The 26,658-nt window shown below is 31.2% G+C and overlaps 1 protein-coding gene across 1 annotated transcript; it reads left to right on the top strand.

Moving 5' to 3' along the window:
* The first annotated feature begins 375 nt into the window (after window positions 1-375).
* Window positions 376-14,310, top strand: LOC142631766 (putative inactive purple acid phosphatase 27). Its single transcript, XM_075806078.1, has 12 exons — window positions 376-647; window positions 6,787-6,878; window positions 8,131-8,197; window positions 8,300-8,422; window positions 8,509-8,601; window positions 8,688-8,817; window positions 9,592-9,673; window positions 9,791-9,923; window positions 11,257-11,462; window positions 11,571-11,696; window positions 12,921-13,230; window positions 13,794-14,310. Exons 1-12 carry the CDS (start codon window positions 393-395, stop codon window positions 14,097-14,099), a joined length of 1,923 nt encoding a protein of 640 aa, XP_075662193.1. The 5' UTR covers window positions 376-392; the 3' UTR covers window positions 14,100-14,310.
* Window positions 14,311-26,658: the final 12,348 nt, after the last annotated feature.

Raw genomic sequence — 26,658 nt, 5'->3', positions numbered from 1 at the left:
TATATAGTTTAATAACCTTGTGAGCTTCACGAAGTTTATATTAGTTTAACGTTGAAACATAATCTGTGCCTACTAAATTTCCTTTCCTTAATTAATTTCTTTAATTATAGAAAAGGGGAACTTTGCTTTAAAATTTGCCCAACAAATTGTATTTTGCTCTTATTTATTTATTTATTTTTATTATTGTGGTAGATTCTTTACTTTTTCTTTAGTTTTTTGCGGTCCTACTTACTGATCTTTAATAATGTAATTAGACCGCAATAGAAGATATCATTATCACGCACCGACAGTGGCTCATCTTTTTAAATTTACGTACTTTTTTTTTTCTTTTCCCTATTTATAGTCCTTTGCATACTTCTCAGTTCTCATATCTCAACAAAACAATAACAGCAATGGTGATAAGCAAAAAAATACTAACAAACATGGAGTACAGAAGCTCTCACTGCTTGTGCTTGACGTTGTTTACGTTTGTGCTCTTTTGGTGCTGCTTGGCAAGCTTGAGCTTGGCTTCGATTCACAGTCACCGCCATAGTAGACATGATGAATTGGACAAGCATCCACTATCAAAGATCAACATTTATAAAACCACTCTTGCACTCCGTAACTCGGTCTCCATTAAAGTGAGCCCACTCATTCTCGGTTTCAAGGTATATAATACAGTGTTTATTCTAGGAAAAAATTATTAATTAGATAGTTTGGAAGCAATGATCCCTTATCTTATATGAGGGGTGGGCTCTATTTATGAGTCCCCCCATAAGCCTGTCCTCTCATATAAGAGGAGGGAACAATATTTCTGAAATATGTAAGTAGTATCCTACTCTAGCTATCTTCTTTTAAGCGGAAGAGTGATGCTTATATATACCAAAAAAAAATGCGACAATTCTCGTTCATATTTTTCCATTTTGAGTTACTTGTACACATTCTTTTATGGTATTTAATATTTATTTCATATGTGTGTCGGTGTCAGGACATAACTATGATGTTAGATCAAAAGGAACACACTCCCAAAAAGAAAAAAAAGAATTTTTTTATAGGTGTGGCTTGTGTCTAGTGGAAGTTTCCATTGGACACGTTGGATGGTGGACACGTGTCTACTCTTGAACACGTATCCAAATCCGGACGTGTCCAGTGAAAATTTCCACTAAACAGAAGCCTTACCCTTTTTTTATAATATAATTTGTCTCAGAAAATGCCAAACCTCCCACCTGACTCCCGAATTCATTTGATCCAAAAAAGGTTAAAAAAACTTTTTTTTATAAAAAATATTTTAAAATTTTGTTTTACTTTAAATTTAAAAAAAATGTTTTATGTAGTTATATCGTTTAGGAAAAAAAAAAAAAAAACTTTTTTACTAGTTAAGAAGTAAGGGTTCAAGGACCTTTAAGCAATATCAATCTTTAATTTATGTTTTAGGGTTTTGTTAACAAATGACTTAAAGACACAAGTAGGGCTGTCCATGGGTCGGTTCGGGTCGGGTTTGTGCCAAACCCGAAACTGACCCGACGAAATCAGGTTTTGGGAAAACTCACCTGTCGCTGACTGCCGGAGTAAACGGGTCGGGCGGATTAGATCTTTAATGGGTGGCGGACGGGTTGGTCAGCATCAAAGATCTGAGAAAACGGCGAGGAAACTGCGAGAAAAGGTGAGAAAAACCCAGATCCGGCAAAAATCTCATCGGAATCTATGAGATTTCGCCAGATCCGGCGGTAATCTCACCGAATTCAATGAGATTTCGCTAGATTTGGTCAAAATCTGGTCGGATCTATGTGAAATAGCACCTAAATCCAGGTTTTTTTTGCCGAGATTTGGGTTTTTTATCCCTAGAATCTGGGTTTTTCTTGCCGAAATTTGGAATTTTCTCGTCGGAATGGAATCTAGGTTTCTCGTTGGAATCTGGGCTTTTCGCCGGATTATGGGTTTTTGCCGGTTAGTTTGGGCTTTTGGGGGAGAGAAATCGAAACCAACCCGTTGGAGTCTGTTTCTGGTGGAGAAAATCCACCGCTGACCGCTAGAGTAGATTGGGTCGGCCGGTTTCAGATCGATTCCAATTGGGTCGAGTCACCGGATATGTTTGGACAGCCCTAGACATAAGTTATAAATTAATAAATGCTTAATTATGAGTTATATTGTACATTTTAAAAAACATTTGTTAATTATTCATTGACTTACACGCAAAAATTTATTGTGGTTATGTGTATGTACTTTTTTGAATAAATGTGTATAGTTTGATTTTATTTTTTTATTAAAATGTATAAAAAAAAATATTATTGATTAAAGTATTTAATGCATCTTAACCATTGCCCCTTAAGGCATTCATTAACAAAAACCTATATTTTTTAAGGTAGTCTCTTACTTTTGACTATGCATAATATGTGCTTCATCTTTTTTATCAATATATTTTATTTATTTTTTTCTTAAAAAATTTAATGGAGATGGTAATAGGTCTCAAGAACACACACACACACACACACACACACACACATATATATATATATATATATTATTTGTGTCAAATAGTTGGTAGTAAGAAGTTAAAAAATAAAAATTCTACCTCTTTTAAAAAAAATAGAATAGTTATATTTATGCTTATAGTCTTTCAAAACGGAAGATAATTTTCTAAAGGCTCGAGTTATATCTCGACCCTTTGAGCATTGATTTTTGTGTTTAGAGAATGACGTGGTTTATCCACGTGAAAACCACCTAAAAACCGAGTCTCTAAGACTCAATTTCATAAAGTGTTTATTCAAAATTAAACAGTCACAGATACCCTCTTCACTCTCACGCCTCCACTCTCACTCGGTCTCCACTCTCACGCACCTCCACTCTCACTCAGTCTCCACTCTCACGCACCTCCACTCTCATTCTGTCAAATCCTCATCCTCTACCAAAACCTCGCTCTTTCTATACTCAGCCACTCTGCCCTTCAATATTCACAACCTTCTCCAGTTCTCTCAGGTCTACTTTTCTTCTCCTAAACTCACTTTTGAAGTACATTTTCTTTGCACCAACTTCGTATTGATTCATATATATACAAATTTTCAATTTATAATATCATTCTGTTCTAAATTCATAGAGATTATTGTTTCGATCACAAACTCATAGAGACATTTTTGTATATATGTGAAACAATTGAGGAAAATTGTAGAAAATGATTACTTATCTATCTTTATAGATTAATTTGAGAACTGGGAAAAATCTCTTTGGAAAAAAAAAAGATTCTGTTTGTTACCTGCTATTGATTAAAAAAATACAAATTTTTTTTTTCCAGTTTTTAACATCTTTCTATTCTAAATTTCATAGAGATTATTGTTTCACTTACACTCTCATAGAGGCATTTTGTGTATATGTGAAAACAAATGAGGAAGATTGACAGATTGTAGAATATAGTTTATAGAGTTCCTCAATCTCTCACTTATACGCTTTGCTTTGGGGTATGAGTATACTTGAAATTTTTTGTTGCATTGGTCCAAAAATGATGTTGAATTGAATCCAAATCCGTATGTTGGTATTAAAAATGTGAACTTTAGAGTTTCCAATTGTAACTATGTGCCCCACTTGGAAGAACATATATATAGTTGTTTGCTAGGATAGCCATTTGGTGATATTTTCCTCTTAGCACTCAATATTTATTGGAAAAGTTGGCCAATTTTATGACAGAATTTTTCTTGAAACTTATTTGGGAGAAAATTTGTTCAACCTAATACTTGGCAATTCAAATGATCATATGCGTTTGCATGTGGGTTTTTCTTATTGTGTGATTTTTTCATGTGAATTTATTTGTGTTTATTTGCATAAAAAATGTTGTTTGTTTGTTTGTTTGTTTTTTTAGTTTGGCTTTTACAGAATCATAGCATTTGGGATTGTGTGTGTGTGTGTGTTTTTTTTTTGTTTTACTTATATTTCTATTGTTGGTAAAAAATGTAGGAGAATGTCTAATTATTGATTGATATTGCTAAGGGTCCCTCTCTTTTACTCTTTTTTTTTTCCTTATCATTTGGATTTCTCACATTCATGGTTTTGGCAGGAGTATCAATTTCATAATTTTAGTATTTTTTCTTTATTTCATTAATATTTGATTGATACGATTGGTCACCATATATAGCGTCTATGTATCCTTCTTTGGTTTCAAATCATTTTATCAATTTTTATTTTTGGGTTTTCGTTTTAGTGTGGTTAGAATTTGATATTGAGAGGATTTAAATGCTTCATTATGATTTAATCAGCACCACTTAAACTCCTCACTTGCACTTGACTCCCACACTTATTCTTCAAATTTGATGTAAAAAAGGGCAATGCCTGGAAACCTATAAATGATGCCATTTATAGTTTATAATTACAGCAGTGTATTATTGAGTTTCCAATCTAGCTTCATTGTGAATCATGGATAGGGACAGAGATACCTTGAACACAATTTGTCGAGACCATAGACTACAAAACCTGTACAACAAATGAGTGCCTTGAATGAGCTAAAAGACTTCAACTTCAACAATATTAGAGTAAAACCAAGTTTTCTGCCTCTTCCCTTTAGTGGAAGGTTTTATTAGCTCATTTATATATGTAGACCAGAATAAAGGAGGTGATTAATCAAGACATATTTTGACTTGACTTTTTGTTTCAATCCACTGGGATAATCCATCCACCATTTTGCTGTAAACTGAAATTGCTAGTAAAGTTCTGTCATTCTCTTATAACTATTATTTTAAATTTTTACATTTCATAGAGAAATTGAATGAATAAATTATAAAGGAATAGAGACGAATGTAATGAAATCATAAGTTATCTTGTTTGGTCATAGATTAGGCCTGCATTTGTTGTATATTACGGGACTACCACTTTGTTGAATTTTTTGTTTTTTGAGAATCTTTTTTAGATTTTTTTTTTCAATAATGTCTATTACGTGCTACCTTATTACACACAAAGTATACACAATTCAGTTTTTGAATTGACATTGTATATTGAAACTGGTCATTTCCATTCAAAATGTCTTGTTTAGAAAATACTTTGTGTACTTTGCGTGCAATAATATGTGTACTGAATTCTCATTGTACAAACTTGCTTTTGTTGCTCTAACTCATACCTAGCTCCATAAGCATTTTATGTGCTTGATTTCCAAGTGGCGTCCACGTGGAATCTTAGAGCACAATTAAGTAATATACACAAAACCTTCCGAAAGTGAGATTAGGTGTTACACAATTAATAATTTACACATAAAACAATAATATAAAAAGGTTAAATGTTACACTCAAAATTTTAGGAGAGTACAGTGTTTTAAGGAAAAATCGATCAAGAGGGGTTTTGTGAACACTAAATGGATGCTAGTTTTATTTTTCAGTTGTTGATTTAGTCTCTAATCCTAGCTTATTTTTAATTCTTGAATTCCTTTTTTAATCCATGATTTGGCCCGGAACCAAAGTTGAAATTCAATTCTAGTTTTGTCCTATGTAGGAGGGTCCATATGTAATAAGATTAATTGATTTTTCGTGAACATTTGGTGGTACATATTTTTACATCATAATTAATATAAAAGGAAAAAAACAAAAAAAACAAAAAAGAACCCTTATGGTTTTTCTGAAAAATATGGAATTCCTTGAAGTTTTGAGTTAACCCAACCCTTTTGTTGTGTTGTTTTATACTTTTATGTGTAAACTGTTCAATATTCATGAAAACAAATGATGAGTTATTCATGTGAGATGCATGTTATATTATTTTCATGTAAAATGGTACCACATGGTGGTTTTATGTTACACTAAAAATCATAAGGGGCTTAACTTTTACACTAAATCCTCTAAGAGAACTAGCATCTAGAGATGAAAAAAAGAAAAAAGAAAAAACCTATTTTGCATTCTCAAACACCACTTTATCTATTTTACCATCTTATTTCACAACTCACCCAACATCTCAGTCTTTATTTTTATATACAACCCAATAAAATAATATAAACTACCTAATAAAATAATAAAAAATACTATTCTCTTTTTTTTTTTCCACTCTCTTTTCCTATTCACACACAACAACAAGATTAAAATATTTTTTTTTTCTTTACAATCTATGAACAATAAGGTTGCATATATGCAACCTTACTGTAGCAAGGTTGAAATTTTTTTAGGTTTGCATACTTGTATGAAGTTCCATTTGGGTGTCTTGGGTTGTAAAATAGCAACTGGGGGATGTTTATACCATCCAATGCTAATGCTCTAAGAAAAATAGATGTTACTTTATCCATAAAACTATATCGTATAAGAGGTTAAGTGTTACACTGAAAGTCAAAACTTCAAATTTCACATTTTAAGAGGAGATCACTAAGGAATTTTGTATATTTTTCTCATAAAAAGATTATAATTGACTTCATTAATGTTAGGGTGGTTCATTTGTTGAACATAGTTCTGGTAACCTGTTTGTTTTTCATTTTTTAATGAACGAGTAATTTCATTTTCAAAGAAAACAATAGAGGTATCTCATCAGTTTACAGCTCAAATAAAATATAAAAATTATAAATCTAGTGAGACAAAAAAATTGACCACTTTTTTTCATCTTTTTTTTTTTTAGTTGTTGTTATGGCTTGGGGTGTGATAAAATTATGCCAGTAATAAAGAGTTCATGTATAAGTGATGTTGTATTATTTACAATTTTTTTAAATCATTTTATTGGCTACACTAATAGTAATTAAATCTACACAGAAACTCACATATATTATATACATTCAACCCTTTTGTGATTGATTTTATTTATAAAGTTAAAAAAAAAAAACTTTTTGTGATTGTAACGATGTTTTATATATGATTATAGGGTGAGGACAAAGCATGGGTGACAGTGGATCTTGTAAACCCTGACCCTTCCGAGGATGATTGGGTTGCAGTCTTTTCTCCAGCAAAATTCAAGTACATTTGTGTCACTATGAACTGTCTAGCTTATTGTATTAATTGTGCTTCTTTAGGGATTGAATTTTTCATTCATTAATTGAGACTATGTTCATAGACTGAAAATTCGGATTTGTGTTAAAAACATAAAAACTGTTCAGACCTCCAAATTAAAAGATTACGGCTCGGTTGATTTTGCTCTAACTTAAGCTAAGTGCGGAATAGAGTAAATGCGAGTAAACAAACAATAAAACTACTCTAAGTCATATTCATCAAATCACAGCAGTAAAATGAAAGCTAAAAGAGTAGAGAAGAAAAATGCAAACACAAAATAATACGCTGATGTGTTATTGAAGAGGAAACCGAAGAGTTAGGCGAAAAACCTCTCCGCCGCCCTCCAAGCGGTAAATCGATTCACTAGATAATAAGTTGAGATACACCAATAGCAAGAGAGCCTCCAAGCCTAATCTACACAGTGCACCTAAGCCTTCCAAGCTCTTACTCCAACAAGGCTTCTCGGAACCGTGTCTTGTCTAGCTTTCCAAAACCCGCAATACACCCGATTGCATCCGCCAAAACTTGGCTTCTTCTAATACTTCCCAGCAGCACCAAAACCTCACTTGACACTCCAAATGGGTGTGGTAAGTGTTTAGGCTATCAACCTTTCAAGAATTTGGATATGGAGAGGTAGGAGTTGAGGAAAACCACAATGAATTGTGTAGAGGATTGTGGGTATGACAATCTCTATCTCTCAAGGGTTGTGGCTAGAATTTTCTCTCTGAAAAACACTCCTCTCAATATGTGGGTATATATAGTATAGGTAGAGACATGGTGTATCAGATATGACAAAATAGCAAAACAGAATGTTTCGCAAATATTTTGCGGGAATGCCTTACTCGCGAAATATTCGCGAAAACTAACTGTCACCATCTGTTATGATCCTTTGCATTCTAGTCATGTGTTGATCACATGGCTTCACTTCGCGAGAAGGCTTCTCGCAAGCTACTCACGAAAACTCCTTTGATCTTCAATTTGTTTTGAGTCTTCACATACTTTCTCTCACACACAGCCCTTGCAAAGAAATCCCACATAAAATACATGGTACATAAGATTGAACAAAATTATAAACAAATTTGACACGGGATTAAAGCTAATAAAAAATAGTTGTAAATAACAACTTTACACAGACAATTCCATGGAGAATAGTATTATGTAGTAATTATGCATCTTGTTTTAGTCCAGAAATTGATGGAATTTTATTTTAAAAATGCAGCTCATCAACTTGTACACCAGAAAATGATGAAATTGAGTCTCCATATCTATGTACAAGCCCGATAAAGGTGTGTATGGTGTCAATTTTGAAACTGAGGTTAAAAGTTACACTAAAAAACATCTTGGTTCTTGCTTCGCTAATCTATGTGACATGAATGCCTTTCTTCTAGTATAAGTACGCAAATTTCTCCAATTCAAAGTACAGCAAAACAGGCAAAAATTCTTTGAAGTTCGAGTTGATCAATCAGCGGGCAGACTTTTCCTTTGCATTGTTTTCAGGCGGTTTGTCAAATGTGTGTCAAGGACTACTATTTCTACATATTTTCTTATGCTTCAATGATGAAATGTTAATAATACTATCATGTGGACTATCTTGCAGCCTAAGCTGGTCGCCGTTTCAAATTTCATATCATTTGCCAATCCAAAAGCACCTGTATATCCGCGTCTAGCTCATGGAAAGTTATGGAATGAAGTAAGTTTACACTAATTGATAGATAGTTGTCTTTAAAATGTTCTATATATAAAAAAATTGCATATATAAGTTTTGATATTATGCAGATGACAGTAACATGGACAAGTGGCTATTCCATAGATGAAGCTGTTCCATTTGTTGAGTGGGGTTTGAAGGGAGAAACACACATGCGATCCCCAGCTGGAACATTGACAATTGAACAGAGCAGCTTGTGTGGTATGTTATAAAAAAAATCTCATCTACTCATGATTGCACCACTTTACATATATAGTTTTACTATTAATTCCAATTTTATCATACTAGATCTAATTAATTTATTGGTTTTAGAGAAAGCTTTTAGTGATGTAAGAAGTCCCTGATTATTCACATACTTTTTGTATTAGTAAACTATCAGAATGCAATCATTAGTCGTCAAGTGCATTTGAGATTTGCAATCATTGACTAATATTACTGCTATATTTTTATGCTTGCAAATTATTTTTAAATTATTCACCTAGAGTTCATAATATCCAAGAGTGCTTCCACAGACTGAAGTATATAAAGTAGCCTTGTTCTATATTACAAACAATTGTATTTCTCAATTTACTTATAGTAATCGGAGATACAATAAATCTTGGGACTTGTCATTTTTCCTTTTTAAAAAAGCTCTAATCTTTTAATAAAGAGAAAAGTTAATAAATGTCTTAAGGTAATCTGTTAACCGGGCCCTTGAATAAATAATACTTGAAAATCATGTTAGTTCAAAATTACATATATGGTTAGAAAGTTTTGATCATTAATTTGCTTATTTCCTCTTTACAAATGGATTACTTTTTATTTCTAGGTGTGTTACATGGAACGATCGAGCATGAACTTTTATCACTTCGAAGTTTGAACACAAATTTTCAAGACCTATACATTTTTTTTTTTGTTCCTTCTAGAATAGTTTAATTAATTAATGGTAATAGTGTTGTTTCATGATGAGTTCCTTATTGATTTGCACTTTTGCAGGTGCACCTGCACGCACAGTTGGTTGGCATGATCCTGGTTTCACACATACAAGTTTCTTGACAAATTTGTGGCCAAACAGTGTGTATGTTTTTAAAATAATTTCCCTGACATAAAATTGTTCTTGAAAGCCATCAAAAATAGATTTTTTATCTTGAAAGTATTAATGATATTTGCTAAAGGTTGTTATAATGGTTTTCAGGTACTCCTACAGGATGGGTCATATCTTATCTAATGGTTCATATATCTGGAGCAAAACCTATTCTTTCAAATCATCCCCATATCCAGGACAGGATTCATTACAGCGTGTTATAATATTTGGTGACTTGGGAAAGGTAAAACAAACTCAAAATAATAAACAACAGAAAATAACCCTCCTCTGTCTCAAAGAAACTCCTGATTAGACTTTGGTTTTGTCCTTTTGTTCCTTCTAGTTTGTTTTATCATGTACCAGCTTGAGCCTCATGGGCGGCTCTAGCCTATGAGGTCTTAATTACCTGAATGTTTTACCCAGGTCTTAGTGATTTTTCTTGTACCATTGGTTTGGTTTTTGTAAAATAAATTTCTATCTTTGTCAAATGTAAACTAGCTAGTTTGACATCATTAGCAAAACCATATCATTATTTTCCCTAAGAAGACCTGATTGTTTCTATGATGAGAAGTGTTATATTTACAATATTTTTATAATAAATAGGATTTGAACCTTTTTTTTTTTTTTGTGTGGAGATAGTTACAATAGGCTATGCTAATCTTGCAGTTTAAATCCTTTTTCCCCTAGACCCCAAGTATTTTGTACATGTGGATGTACCAATTAAGCTACTAGGCTCTCATATGTACACAACTTGCATTCAGTCTAGTCACAACTGGCTTTACCATATAAGAGGCAATCACTTAACAATCCAAGTAAAAAAAAAAAAAACTCCTAATTTTAACCAATATGACTATTTCTTTCATTGTAATAGTATTAATTAAGTTCAAATATTAGCCAATAAATAAAATAATATTTTTTATATTAAAAGAGAAATTCTACGTTCACAACATTTTTTCAGAATACTTTAACAATAAATTCTAAGTGGTAAGTTGTTATTAGCTGTTATTGATAGTTTAAAAAGTAATTTCAATGTTGAGTTTAAATTAGAACTAGTAACAACTTAATACTTAAGATTTGTTGTGAAAATGTTGTAAATGTGACATTTCTAAAAAAAAAAGAGCAATACACAAAAATTTTTACAACATTTTACACAACAATTAAGTTGACAAATTTTTACAAGTTCTCATTTAGGTCCACCACTAACATCACTTTTTTACTAATTACTATTAATCTGTCACATCAACAGGTGTGAAAAGTTTAATCAAATTTTTTGTGTCTATACACTTTCTCAAAAAACAATTCTAAGTAATTCATGTTAATTAGTAATTTTGCATATAAAATAAGAGCATAGAGTTTAAGCAATATTTAAATTATTTTTTTAAAAAATAATTCTTAAATATATATAAAAGGTCTCAATTCATTTTTTGCCTTAAGCCCCTAAATGCATCAAGCCTCCCCTAAGTTTAGTGCAATTCCTTCCCTACAATTGTGTGTATGATTGAATGTTGTTTGCTAAATCAAGTTTCATGTAAATGATAGATGAGGAAAAGATTCACATTTCTTCTTGTTTCCTTTAGGGTGAACGCGATGGTTCAAATGAATACAGTAATAAAGACCCGGGTGCACTTAACACTACCGACCAGCTCATCAAGGACTTGCCAAATTATGATATAGTATTCCACATAGGAGATATAGCATATGCAGATGGATACATTGCAGATTGGGACCAATTCACATCACAGGTGGAGCCCATTGCATCAACTGTTCCATATATGGTTGCCAGGTTTGTGTAACTGATCATTACTTGTTTTCATCTATATTAAGATTTAGATTTTACGTATTACTTAATGAAAATGGCCTTCAATAAACTCTTTAGTCGATCATTCTGCAGTGGTAATCATGAACGTGTTTGGCCGGATTCAGGTTCCTTCTATACAGGTACAGATTCAGGTGGGGAATGTGGCGTGATTGCTGAGACCTTGTACTACGTTCCTGCAGAGAATAGAGCTAAGTTCTGGTAAATGGCGTATATATTTTTCTGGTAGTTTTATCCATTGCATTAGTAGGATGAGCCTCAACAATATAGGAAACATATATACTCACATTGGAATAAACATCGATCTGTGTATATATAGATTAAATGGAGAGCATTTTTTTGGTATTAGTTTTACATAAATGGCATATATATATATATATATATATATATATATATATATATATATATATATATTCTGGTAGTTTTATCCATTGCATTAGTAGGATGAGCCTCAACAATTCAGGTAACATACTCACACTGGAATAAACAGCCCTGTGTAGATTACATGGAGAGCACTTTTTGGTATTAGTTATACATAAAAGAAGATATATTACATACTAATGGTTCATAAAACAATTACTCCACCCAAGAACTAGGGCATGGCATTTAAGCACTTGCGACGCTTTGGTTTGTCAATGACCTTGTTAGTTTGTGGTGCACATGTAGTAGCTCGTATATATCTTCTATATTTGTATGGGATTTGGATTGTGACAGTGTTGCATGGTCATGTACTGAGTCTCAAATTATTGAGCGCTTTAACAAGTTGATACAAGGTACATGAGCCATTACAAGGAATCCTAATTGAGAATAGTCATTTATGCTATAGCCCATATGCTACTAGCGCTTCCTCGAATTTTAACAAATCATATCAAGTGAGATTGTAATATCCCAGATTGTCAAGATTCGGATTTTGATCGGAAGTGTTGCACGGGTGTGTGTTACCTGTTAAAGTCCACATTGGGCGAGATATGCAAAGAGATGAGTCATGCACAACTATTACATTTACATTTGCAACCTCCTGTTATATTGAATATAGCCATTATTAATTATAGAACTAAACTCTAGAAGGTGCTTTTCTAGTTGATTTTGATAATGCACAAAATCGTCAGTGAATTGGATGTTTACATGTGCATTAATTAGGGTACTTAAAGAACAAAAGGAGTGAAGAACCTACGAGAGCACTAGTATAGTACCAGCTAAAAACCTTTCGAAAATTAAGTCAGTGATAGAAGATTTTTCAATAACTCAAAAGTGTAAGAGCTAAGAAATTTTAGGTACCATAGACATTCAACTCACTTATGCTTTTGTGTATTATTAGATTTAATTAAAAATAGAGGAGTTGAACTCTTGGTCCATTTTCTCCAAGTTGTAGAGCATGTTTTTTCATTCTTAGGTCTTGTGACCACAATTGCAATTAATATGCAGGTATTCAACGGATTATGGCATGTTTCACTTTTGTGTAGCTGATAGTGAGCATGACTGGAGACAGGGTACAGAACAGTATAAATTCATTGAGCACTGCCTTGCATCAGTTGATAGACGAAAACAACCTTGGTTAATCTTTGCTGCTCATCGTCCCCTCGGCTATTCCTCAAACAACTACTTTGGCCAAGAAGGCTCGTTTGATGAGCCCATGGGAAGGGATGATTTGCAGAAGCTTTGGCAGAAGTACAGGGTGGATATTGCATTTTATGGCCATGTCCATAACTATGAAAGGACATGCCCCATTTACCAGGTATGGTTAAAGCTAGATATATGGAGAAGCTCAAGCTCATGCATACATTAGTAAAAGTAATTTATTTCCTAATAAGTTGGTATCTACGCAACTCTTGCTCACAAACCACCATTGAATGTTGCATTTTGTGTTGCTCAATGCACGCAAGAAATGCTTCCTGGAGGTGCTTAAATCATTACCTATTAATAGATCTTTTGAGGGTCTGGATATAGTTTCGGTACTCAAAGCAATGAAACCATTTAAAAAACGTAGTCAGGTTTTTGGATAATTTTTGGACACTTCGGAAACCATTAAAAAGATTGAATATAAGCTTTTAAGATAGTGAGTCAGAAACTCAACCCCATTGCTTAATATAAACTTTTATTGTCATGCAAAAATTTTCATTAGTTATATGTAGAAGAATAACCTATTAAACAATGCATATACCCAATTGCAGTTCTTAATTATCCAACTCTTTATAGCTTAACATTACAATATCTTTCTCTTTTAAATTTCCTCGTAGTGAATTACCTATTAACTTTAAGATCAGTTGCATGCAATATTAATTAATGCTGGTGGTGTAGAACACGTGTGTTAATTCAGAAGAATCTCATTATTCGGGTACCATGAATGGAACCATCCATGTTGTTGCTGGAGGGGCAGGGCACCACTTGGGATCATTCTTCAAAGAGATACCGGATTGGAGTTTATACAGAGACTATGACTTTGGATTTGTCAAACTGACAGCATTCAATCGCTCTTCTCTCCTCTTTGAGTACAAGAAGAGCAGAGATGGAAAGGTATATGATTCCTTCACTATTAATAGAGAGTACAAAGATATCTTGGCTTGTGTACATGACAGTTGTGGACCAACCACCTTGGCGTCCTGAACTTTGTTTTTTAGATTTCTTTGGAGGAAGCTTATGAGTGATGTTTGATGGAATAAGCATCATTGCTTCCATTGATGCAATCATGCAAATGTTTTAACAAAATGATATATTTTCTTTTTCTTGTATCTTACTATATGGTCTAATGACATAACTTATTTATCGGAAAGAAAGAAAAAAAGGAAGAAAATTATGTTATGTTGCATTTGGATTTTGCATGTTTTGTGTTCTTTTGATGTCAATTTTAACACTGGCTTTGGTATCTTAAAATGACATTATTTCCATTTGATTAAGATATTTATGAATTTATAACTAATTTTCACGATTATTCCAAAATCTAAAATAAAATTTTTTTTTCTTGGTGGCTCCAATTTTTACACATTTTTTCCTATCGATTTCAATAAATCTCAAGTATTCATATTTATATATTTACTTCATCTGTCACAAATTGTTAGTCTTGTATTCTATTTTAGGATGTCCTAAAATTTTGTCATGTTTTTAAAATTAAAAGCCATTAATTTATTGAATTTTCTATTATGCCCCTACTAAACACATGCACTTTAAATGATAATTTTTTTGAGAACTTCGTTTAAGAGTAATTTTGGAAATTTATATCTTTTTATTTAAAAGACAAGATAATAAATAATATTTCCTTAAAAAGTTGTGCTTTCTAAATAGGCAAACAAATTAGGATGTAGGAGGTAGTATTTATTTATTTTTTGACAAAAAGAATAAGTAGGAGCATTGACCTGTCTTAAACAAGCAACTAGTCAAATGACTAAAATCACACAATCGTGAATTCATGGTCATTTCTAAAAGGTAATTGAAGAGTGCAATCTACTCTAAAGAAATCTTAGTGATGGAGAGGGTATTTCGTGCATTCGATATATGCTGAATTTCTATTACAGTATATGGATTCCAATATTTCTATTTTGACACTTTAGATAGTGAGAGTGCAACAAGTTGATAACTAAATTCAATCACAGGTAGAAATTTACTCTCAATTATCAAATCAATCACAATATTGGTAAAGTAATAAAACAATCGAATGATAGGTTACGAGATGAGAAAGTAGTGTTAATTAAACACTCGTACTATCATTATGATCATTATGGGATTTGATGATGTTTGTAAATAATTTTTTGTCCATCTAAAAATTTAAATGACATTATTAGCTTTTCTTAGGCAAGATTACTATTTTACGCTTGAAAATGCGCCATTTGAGCCATAGGTGTAAAATGGAGTGTAATAGGGCGCAGTGCGCACCCTTATGTGAGAGAAAAGTATAATACACTAAGGGTTTGTTTGGATACTGTTTATTACTTAAAACTGAAAACATTATAGCAAAATAATTTTTATATGTATGAATAATGTCATGTGATCTATTTTTAATGAAAATTTTGCTGAAAAAAGTGGTTTGTGAGTCCTGTGAACAGTGCATAGAACCCACTAACAGACACATTCTTCAGCCAGACGCAAACGTTGATCCAAAACGCTGTATCCAAACGTATTCTAAATAACAGTCATTTTTTTTCTTTTGTTGTCATGCCCTTTATTTCAAAATATTAGGGATGATAACAAGGTAGGGTGGGGTCTAATCATGAGGTTCGCGTCTCTCTTTAGGTGGGAGGTGGGTTGGGGGTATTTTATTATTCTTACAACGTGAATTTGAAATTGATGAGATATAAATGGAAAATAAAATGACTAACATTTGTGAGAGTGTTAAGATAGATTACAATATAGGCTAAAATGTAAACTAATACTCTAACTTTTTTTAGATTTTGTTTCAGTCCTCTAAGTTTCAAATTTTTTTTAATTAAGGCATTTTCGTTAACTTTTGTTAAAAATTTTTGAAAAAAAATCTAAAAAATATATGTCAATCATTAATTGAATTTTTTTAATTTAAAAAATTTGAAGAAAAATTTATAAAATTGAAAAATTAACCACAACATATAATAAAAGTTGATGAAAAAATTTTATTTAAATAAACTTAAAAGTTAAAAAACTGAAATAAATAAAAGTAAAATTAAAAAATTGAAGTAAAATCTAGAAAAAACTTAAAATTTAATTTTTACATTTTACCTTATAATATAATAGATATAAAACATTAACTTATAAACAGGAGAGGGGAGGTGAGCAAAATGTGTCATTCCGTCATGTCTTTATTGCGGGAAAAATTGGCACAGGATGACAAGATGGAATAGGACATGACAGAGCATTTTTGACACCTCATTGAAAGCCATGTAAGATGTAACGTTTTGGACTTTTATAATTTTGAGGGTTGACATGATATGTCGATAAAACTTGTATTTTAGTATACGATTGCAAAAGGAAAAGAAAATTTAAACTTGGTTAGTCAAGGGAATTAATTAAGTTAATTAAGATGTACAGTAATACAAATAAATTATTAATTAAATTAAATATAGTAGAAAATAAAATTAATACAGTGATTTGTTTTTGAAAGAAGAAACCTCTAAAGTAAAAATCTTACCGGGTGATTTTAAGTTCACCACTCCCGAAAATCTACTATTATCAAAACAAGCGGTTACAAGTAAAAGAATCTCAATATATTATACTAGCCTACAGTTGAACCCTCATCTCAATACACAATTAGACTTGCTCTGTAGTGACACTTTCTGCTTTTCATTGCATGGCTCCTAGTACATGACTAACCAATTGATGTACAGATCTAAGTACATAACTAGCCACCAACTTGAGAAGGATGTTGGCTGCAAAGTTCTTCAAATTATCAATACGATGAGGATCATAAAACTCTTTGATTACAAAACTCTATAGTGTTCAAACGCAGCAGCTTGAACAATTTGCTTAAACAAAACATTTGCATCAAGTTTCATCCCATGTGACGGCCCTTAAAATAATCCTTATATAAAGTTTGGGTTGTGAGAAAAAAAAAGCTTAAACAAGTATACAAGGATATGAGTGAAATCAAATATGAAAAACTTATTTTCGTAAATCTCGATAGATAGGTTATCTATCGAACATCGGGCTAAACATGTCTTTTAAACCATGATAAATGCTATCTGTCGAGTTAGCTGTCGAGTTTAAAAATACAACACTTCTTCACTTGATTCTTGGACAGATTTGCATGGCTTTTGTAAGTACACAATTGCACCTGGACCCAAAGACGATCACGGGCTCAGGCCCAATGAACCTTAAACAATAAAAATTTGTAGAGTGTGGGCTTGAAACCTAGATTAGAAGTACTGGGAGCTTGATAACAAACTTTTATAAATAAACCCAAGTAAATAACGAACGATAAAGGCAAATGGATCTCCTCGGACTCGAGCCGAGGACTACTTCTTTTTTATTTCTCTTTCTTCCTTTAAGATTACAATTTCTTATTTTTGTTCTTAGTTTTCCGATCCCCCCCTTTCTTTGGTCTTTACCCCCCTTTTATACTTCCTTCCCTGATACTTTTTGAACAGTGACTAGAAGTTTCCACCTCACTGTTCAGGGGTCACCTCCCCATTAATGCGGCCAGGGAGGTAGGTGCAGAGCCTTTAATGCGGAGGTGGCAGCCTTTACTCTTGATATTTTCTTTAATACTGGTGCATCTAGAAGATTCAGGATGTCCCCTTTTATCCATTAGTATTTCCAGAGTTGTGCCTTTGACCTTTATAACAAAATCTTGAATTCTCCTGGATCTGTCTGAGGTGAAACTTTCCCTCGGCTGTATCCTCGGACCCTCGGCGTATGGGCCAACTCATAGAGTTTAATCCTGGAGCAGGTCGGCCCTCCATGTTACAACCCAAAGGCCCATATGCCCATTTGGGCCCTTTTACTCCCCACAGCTTTAACACTTGGACTTGAACTTGAACTCTTATTCCTTGAAGTTAAATACATCCTAGATCTATTCAATTACAAGTAAAGTGCGTTTTGTCAAAGGATTACCCAATTTTAGATGACATATGTTCTTAATATGATCCACATATGTCCTAACATATCAATTTAATTTTTTTCCTTAAAAGCTAAAAAATTGAACAAACCATTCAGCAGATATTAACATACACTTTTAAGGGAAAAGATTTGCTACAAACTAATTACTTGCAACAATTTCTGCAAAAATGTACATTTGTTAATGCTTTTAATAGACACCTATCCAGACTTATATTTAAATGAAAATTTCATTGTCAAGATTGGATTTTTCACCAAATAGCCACTTAACATGTGTGTATTTTGCAAGAGTTATCGCAACTTAGTTTACAACAAATCCTTACCCCACTTTTAATATTTATTCAAACTTCTCGTGACATAACCTAACCTCCAAACTTATCCTCAGTAGAAATTAGACTATTTCTTTTATCCATGGAGTTATTAATAAATAAAATAGCTTTTTTTTGCATTATTTCCCACCAAAAAAAGTGGGGATTCCTTATGTTTTGCAAAAATCATAATTTTCAAGTAAAGTTCAAAAATATTTATTTTTAGAATTTTAACCCACTTGGGGCGTCCTGTAAGTTATAACTGTGTGTCCACAATAATAATATATGTCCCCACCAGTTTTGAACGCCTACAATTGGCATCTTCAAATTTTAGTCTACGTTCATGCCCCACTTTTGAGTAAACTTCAGACAATTCGCGCGGTTCATTCTTAGTCTTAAATGGTTTATTTTTAATAAAATGCATGGAGGATCAACTTTAATGAGGAAAAAAAAAAAAAGAGAAAAGGTTTTTATATTTTTCATGAGAGTGGTGTGAGAACTTTCCTTAAACTAGTGTGTAACCGCCCATACATATGCACAGATACAATTAAAAATAATCACAATTACATGGTTTAAATTTTATATATATATATATATATATATATATATATATATATATATAGAAAAAGTTCAAATTATACATATGGTATTAGCTTACATCTTTTTTAAACCATACATTTCTAAATGTAACTCATGCTTATGCACGAGAATAATGAATTGTAGTGGCGTAATTGATGTTGGTTTGAGTTATTAAACATATAAAAAATAGTTCGACCAAGACATTTGGATGTACTAAAATAGCTTTTCTTTGTAATTTTCATGTTACTGGTTACGCCAAGTTTCTCATTACATTTCTATTACGTATATAATTTGAAAATCACTATTTTATACTACATTTACAATATTAATTCACAATTATTGTATGTAAAATTTTACTAAATACAACACAAAATAAAAATAATAAATTTGTCAAATAGTATCTTCTAAATTGAATGAAGATAGGTGTATGAAATCGTTCAATTCAATTACAATTTATTATGTTCAATATCTTCGCATACAATATATCTAGATAGAAATAGTATAAAAAGATATGCTCATTAGAACAAAGAAAAAATAACAGCAAAAATAAAAATAATTAATTTGTATGAAAAGCTAACAAATGCAAAATTCAATTTGATTCTAATTAAATTTTCTCTAAACTTTAGTTTAAAAAAGCATATATATATGCACATACACACATATATGTAGACTAGTGTGTAGCCTCATGCATATACATGGGTTCAAATTATACATTTTTTAAAGAAAATGTTCAAATTATACGTGCTATTAGCTTACATTTTTTTTTAAACCATACATTTTTAAAATATGTCATGGTGTCTCATATATATATATATATATATATATATATATATGATTTAGAATTTAATTGGTTTTAGACTCTTCAATTTTCGCACTCAATTATTTACTTGCCATAAAAATTTAAAACTTAGATGCACGTGGTGAAAAATTTGACTCCAATTGAAATCCAATTTAGAATCTAATTGAGTTTGGACTCTTCAATTTTTACACTCAATAATTCACTTGACACAAAATTAAAAATTAAATAGGACATGTGGCGTAAAATTAAGAATCCAATTAAAATCTAACTGGATTTTCTTTAAGCTTTGGCAAAATATACATACTAGCTTGTAACCCCATACATATGTATGAATATACTTAAAAAAATACATTAAGATACATAATAAAATTCTTTTATATATATATATAATTTAAATACCATTACAATATAGTCATTCTTATATTTTGTTAACTCTTTAAAAAAAGCTTGTAAGAATATTATTAGGGAGAAATGTAAATTGTCCATATATTTTTAAATTTTTTTTTATTAATTCTTAATTTTTGATATTGTGAAGCACTTTTTTTTTTTTTTTTTAGTTCATTAATTCTAGACTCTTTGAATTTTGTACTCAATAACTCACTTAAATGAATATTTATAATGTGGTCCCACATTTGGCTCCAAAATTAAGAAATAAAACTCTCTAAAAATAAATAATTTAAAACACGTGGCATAAAATTCGACTTCAATTGTAGAATTTAACTAGTTTTCTCTAAGCTTTATATATATATATATTAAAAGCCGAAACTAAGAGAAAACTCAATTAGATTTCAAATTGGAATTTAATTAGAGTTTAAATTTGCGCCACGTGTCCCATCTAATCTATATTTTTAATTTTTTTTCCAAGTAAGAAGTTAATTCAATGTAAAAAAAAAAAAAACATTTTAATTAGAGTTTAATTTTGTGCCACATGTCCTATATAATCTAAATTTTTCAATTTTTGTGTCAAGTAAGTTAATTCAGTGTAGAAAATGAGAAATCCAATATAAATAAACCATAAAAAAAACCTAATCATATATCTAACTCTATATATAAAATTAGAGAAAGAAAGAGTTTGAATGGTTTTATATTTATGAGCCATTTTTTGAGTAAATAAAAATAATTCAAATTTATAAGCCACTTATGTAATATATGATTACTCTATACGGACCATTACTATATATATAACCAAAACTTAGAGAAAATTCAATTTGATTTAAAATTGGATTTTGCTTTTGTTAGCTTTTCATACAAATTAAATTGTTTAGATTTTGCTTTTATTTTTTCACTAAACTAATAAGTATATTTTTTATACTATTTCTATACATATACTTTGTATGTGAAGATAAATTATAAATGAGCTGAGCAATCTCATGCACCTATCCTCATACAATTTAGGAGATACTATTAGATCAATTTATTCTGTGTCGTATTTAGTAGAATTTCACAGACAATAATTCTGAATTGATATTGTATATGTAGTATCCAATAGTAATTTTCAAAAGTATATATATAATAGTATTGTAATGAGAAACTTAGGGTAGCCAATATCATAAAAATATTAGGAAAAAACCATTTTAGTACCTATAAATGTCCTAGTCGAACTAATGTCTTATATGTTTAATATCAAACTAATATCAGTAGCACTACTACAATTCATTACATACGTACTAGTGAGTGACAAATACTCAATCCAAATTTTTTTAAAAAAAAAAAAAAATTGACATATGGAATAGAATTAGACTTCAATTTTGGAATCTAATTGGATTTTCCCTCAATTTTGGCTTTACATATATACAATGTATAGTTTTCCTTTCTAATATTTTATTATCTTTTTTTTTTATGTTTATGTTTATGTTTATTTTAAACTCCATAAAGAAGCTTCTTGATCGTTTTTATATATTCTTGTCAGTTTCTATACTATTTGCAATTGTATTATGTGTGAAACTCTTAATGACAAGTTTGTCTTAGAAGGTTACAGCACTAGGGGCTTGCATTGTGTCGACCCTAAACTTACTCATTAGGCGGAATATAGTTGGAGAAAAATCAAGAATCCCTCCAAAATGAAGAGATTGCTAAGCTGCATCTGTTAGATTCATTTAACAAAGCTAATTTCAAGGTGCTTTCCTCTACATATTTTTTCATTAATTTTGCTCATAGCTGTTGTAGAGATTAGTGTAAAAAATAGTTCAAACTTTTCAAAGGAGTCATTGAGTTGCGAGGGAATGATGAAAATGGGCAAATTAGTAGGCCGATGTATGTCAAAAAAAAGAGTACAGAATACAAGAAATTATACAGAATTCTGTGTCGGTCAATATAAGGTGCTTAAATTCACAATTTTCAAACAATATAAGTTTTTGAGAGAATTGCTAATTTACCATGAATTATTTTTGGTATTTTTAATTATAGCTTTGGTTTTTTTTTTTTTTAAACAAAATTGTTGTTTTGGCATTTGCTAAACTCCAAAATTTTAGTAGTGATATATTTATATATATATAGATATATAGTTTAAAACTTTCTAAAAGATTATGAATAATTAAAATCTAAAGGATTAAGCTAGCCCTTTGGTTTTGATTATTTTTATTGCAAGGTACGTTTGTATCACAATGTTTAGAAGAAAAAAAATGCCAACTATCATTAAGAAAAATTTCAATATTTTTATTATCAAGCATTATGTGTTTAATTTTGTGATTGAAATTTTTTTTTTAAAACAATCGTGTAGAAAATGATATTGTGATTGACATTGAAAGTTGTGTTGTGAATCAGTGGCAAAGCAAAAATATTTTATTTGGGGGCCCCAGTTAACAATAATCTTATAAATAATAAATCCAAATATTGACTCTAGTGAAAACATGTAAATATAATTATTTACTTACTCATAATACAAAATGGATAGTTTTCATTTTTATTATTTTCTTATATATTTATTCATATTTTAGTTATGTTCATGTTTATGTTTATATTGACATTTAATTTCATATTTTCCACAATTATATGTTTTATTCCCTTATATATACATACGCAAAAAATGACATGCATGGTTATAAACATAAATGTAACTAACTTGTAACTTCATGCATATGCATGAGATATATTTACAAATAAGCATAACAAAATGTGTATTTAAATATTTATAAGTTTATAAATAATATATATAATGTTTGTATATTTGAAAAGTTAAAATAACTACAAGTAATATATATATATATATATATATATATATGTGTGTGTGTGTGTGTGTGTGTGTGTGTGAAACAAATGAAAAAAGAAGTCATTTAAATTGTTTCCTATGAAATTCTCAATTTTAGTTTTTCCAACCACAACAACAACAACAATAAAGGTGATTTTTGTTTTTTAGTTTACAGATTTTGATTTTATGGCTCTCACTCAATGACTCATTTGACACAAAAAATGAGGAAGGTTAAAATTTGACTTTATGGTGCAGTAAATAGTTGCACAAAAATTAAGAGATTTGGATGGGAAACTTGGCATCAAATTATACTTTAATTTGATATTTAATTGAAATTTCTCCCAGTTTTAGCTTTATATATATATACTAGCATGTAACTCATGCAAACGCATGAATGTATTTAAAATTGAATACAATTTTAATTATAAAAATATAAATAATTATTCAAATTATTAGTCAAATTTTTTAAAGTAACCACATATTATGGTATGGTCCCCACATAAATTTAAACATATGACACAAAATTGGATTCTAATTGAACTTTCTCTAAACTTTACCTATTAATATATATAATTAGTCAAATTATTATTTTTTTAAAAAGTATGTAACACATACATACGTATAAATAATTAGTTAAATTATTTTTTTAAAGTAAACATAATTAATTACATTAAAATTCTTACATAAATTTAATACTACTTACGAAAAAAAAATTCTAATTTTTAATAAGATAAAATCTGTGATGATTTTTATTGATTATATGTGATTTCTATTTTTAAATTTGATAATTCATTAATATTAAATTTTTAGTATTTTGTACTCATGTGGCACAAAGATTAAAAAACTTAAGTATATACATGGCATAAACTTAAGTAAATAATTATGGTATGATCCCCACATCAATTTAGACACATAGTGCAAGTCAGGTATTATTGATGTTAAGCTTGACACGGTAATTTGTTGTCGAATGTGAAAAACCTTCACAAAAAAAAAACCTCACTAAGTGAATTTCAAGTCACCACTCCCTAAAGATCCACTAATTAAGAAAAAATGGTTACAAGTATAATGAATATTACCACTACCCGACCTATTCCAAAATACCAACTTACAGTTGAACATTTACTTTAATCTCCAATTATATTTGATCTTGTAGAGACTTCTCATTTGCATGAATTCTCAATCCGTGACTAACTGCACATAAACTTGATTGTTGTTGTTTGGTGCAAAATTATTTAATCCATACTTGAAGATCTACAAGCATCTTGGTACATAACTCTAAGGCATACAAGAAGTTGCGTCAACTTCACAAAAGCGTGTATCCCAATAGTAGTATTACAGCTAAATGTATGTGTTAAATCAAAAGAATCCCATTATTCGGGTACCATGAATAGAACCACCCATGTTGTTGTTGTTGGAGTTGGAGGGCACTACTTAGGAACATTCTTTGACACAATACTCAATTGGAGTTTATACTGAGATGCTGACAGGGGATTCGTCAAAATGACAGCATTCAATCGCTTTTCTCTCCTCTTTGAGTACAAGAAGAGTAGAGATGGAGAGGTATATGATTCCTTCACCATTAGGTCCATTACTAGAGAGTACAAAGATGTCTCGGCTAGTGTACACGACAGCTGTGTTTGTTAGAACTTTATTTTAAAATTCCTTTTCGGAGGAAACTTATGTATGATGTTTGTTGAATAAGCATCATTGCTTTGCAATTGATGCAAATGTTTTGTGAAATATATTAATATCTACTCATGCTAGTTTCTACTCTATCCATGATTTCTTCCCCTTTTTGTCTACTTTCTCACACTTAACATCATGATTTCACAATCATAGCCATAGTTGTCAGTATCATATGATATATTAAAACTCGGATTTGTGTTAAAAACACAAGAGCTTGTTTAGACCCCCAATTAAAAGATTACGGCTAGATTGCTTTTACTCTTACTTAATCAAAGTGTGGAAACAAGAGTAAATGTGCACAATGAATCGATACTACTCTAGTGCATAAACATGAACAACAGACAATAAAAGTAAAGTATAAGAGTAAGGGAAGAAAGATGCAAACATAAGATAACATGCCGATGTATTATCTAAGAGGAAACCAAAGAACTCGGCGAAAACCTCTCCGTCGCTCTCCAAGAGGTAAATTGATCCACTAAACAATAAGTTGGGATACACGAATAGCAAGAGACCCTCCAAGCCTAATCTACCCAATGCACCTAAGCCCTCCAAGCTCCTACTCCAACAAGGCTTCTCGGAACCATGTCTTGTCTAGCTTTCCGGATCCCACAATACGCCCGATTGCATCCGCCAAGCCTCACCGACTTCTTTTGGCAAATCCCCAAAGCTTCCCAAGCTCCAAAACACTTTCTAAACTCTGAAACGGCGTGGGTTGTGTTTAGGTACAAATCTTCCCTCAAGGTATGACAATGGGAGAGGGAAAAAGAAGAGGCTACAATGATTTCTCACTAAAGATGAGTAGCTCTCTCTCTAAAAGATGGGTGTGTGTGTTGTAGAAAACCTATCTAGGGTTTTTCTCTCTAAATGACCTCTCATACTTTTATGGGTAATGAGGGTATATATAGTATGGGTGAGGGATAAGAAAGTCACACTTAAAAATCCTCTAGGCAGAGAGTTTCGCGGGTATCTCGTGAGAAGGCCTTACCCATAAGACACTCACGAAATCCTCCAGGCTGGCGCGACTCTTCAACTTCCAACATGTGCTTCTCACGTGGCTATTTCGCAGGTTAGCTTCTCGCGAAATCCATTTGTTCTTCAATTCATACTCGATTCTTCACCGACTTAATACTAAACCCAATACAATAAAATTCCACAAAATACAAGGAACAAATTAAAGAAAATACAATACTTTTTATCATGGAATAAAACCAACATAAAACATAGTTGTAAATCACAACTTTACAATTTCCCCCTTTGGCTATTCCATGACAAAACATCCTATAACACACTTAAACGTGAGTTTGGGAACAATGGTAAAACTCACTCACACCTAAATCTAAAATCTAAGATGAACTTGGAACATATGTACCTGTAACTTGAAACACTTGCACAAAACACATTAGACCTTCAAGGTAAATCAAGTGATAAAAAGACAAGTATAATGTAACAAGTAAATTGCGATCAAGTAAACATGATGAGAAACATGTGAGCAACTTGATCATACACCAAAACAGTCATATAGGAATGACTACAATGATCACATAACAAAACAAATGATCATCAAAACATGCAACCAATAAAGCACAATAGAGTAAGGATGTATGCATGTCCAACACATAACCAATGCAAAACACCAAAGTATTTGCATTAAGGATACAAGATCCAACAAAGGAACAAGTATGTAGTATTAAAGATAATGCAACAAAATCTAAAAGTACTTAAAAAAATGCTACAAAGCAAGGATAAATAAACAAAGTACTGAATATAAACTAAAAGGTTTTAAACCAAAGTACTTAAACGCTTTAAAAGAAAGCAATGTAAATAACTAAATAACCAAGAGTTATAAAAACTATAAAGGTAAAAATAAAGTAAGACCACTAGGCCACCAAAATGAACCAATATCTATGATATGCTATGCTATACTCCCCCTCAAACTGTGCAACTCCCCTTCAAAACTTTCTCCACCTTTTTGACCGGAATGGCCAAAGGAGCTAGAATTGGTCAGATTCTGAGTCGGATCCGTCTTGTTGCTGCCACTGCTCCGTCATCATGTCTTCAATTTGAGACGATAGCACATTAATCTAGCCT

Source organism: Castanea sativa, chromosome 4 (genome assembly GCF_040712315.1).
Source record: "Castanea sativa cultivar Marrone di Chiusa Pesio chromosome 4, ASM4071231v1".
Taxonomy (NCBI): domain Eukaryota; kingdom Viridiplantae; phylum Streptophyta; class Magnoliopsida; order Fagales; family Fagaceae; genus Castanea; species Castanea sativa.
This window is presented reverse-complemented; position numbering and strand designations above follow the sequence as displayed.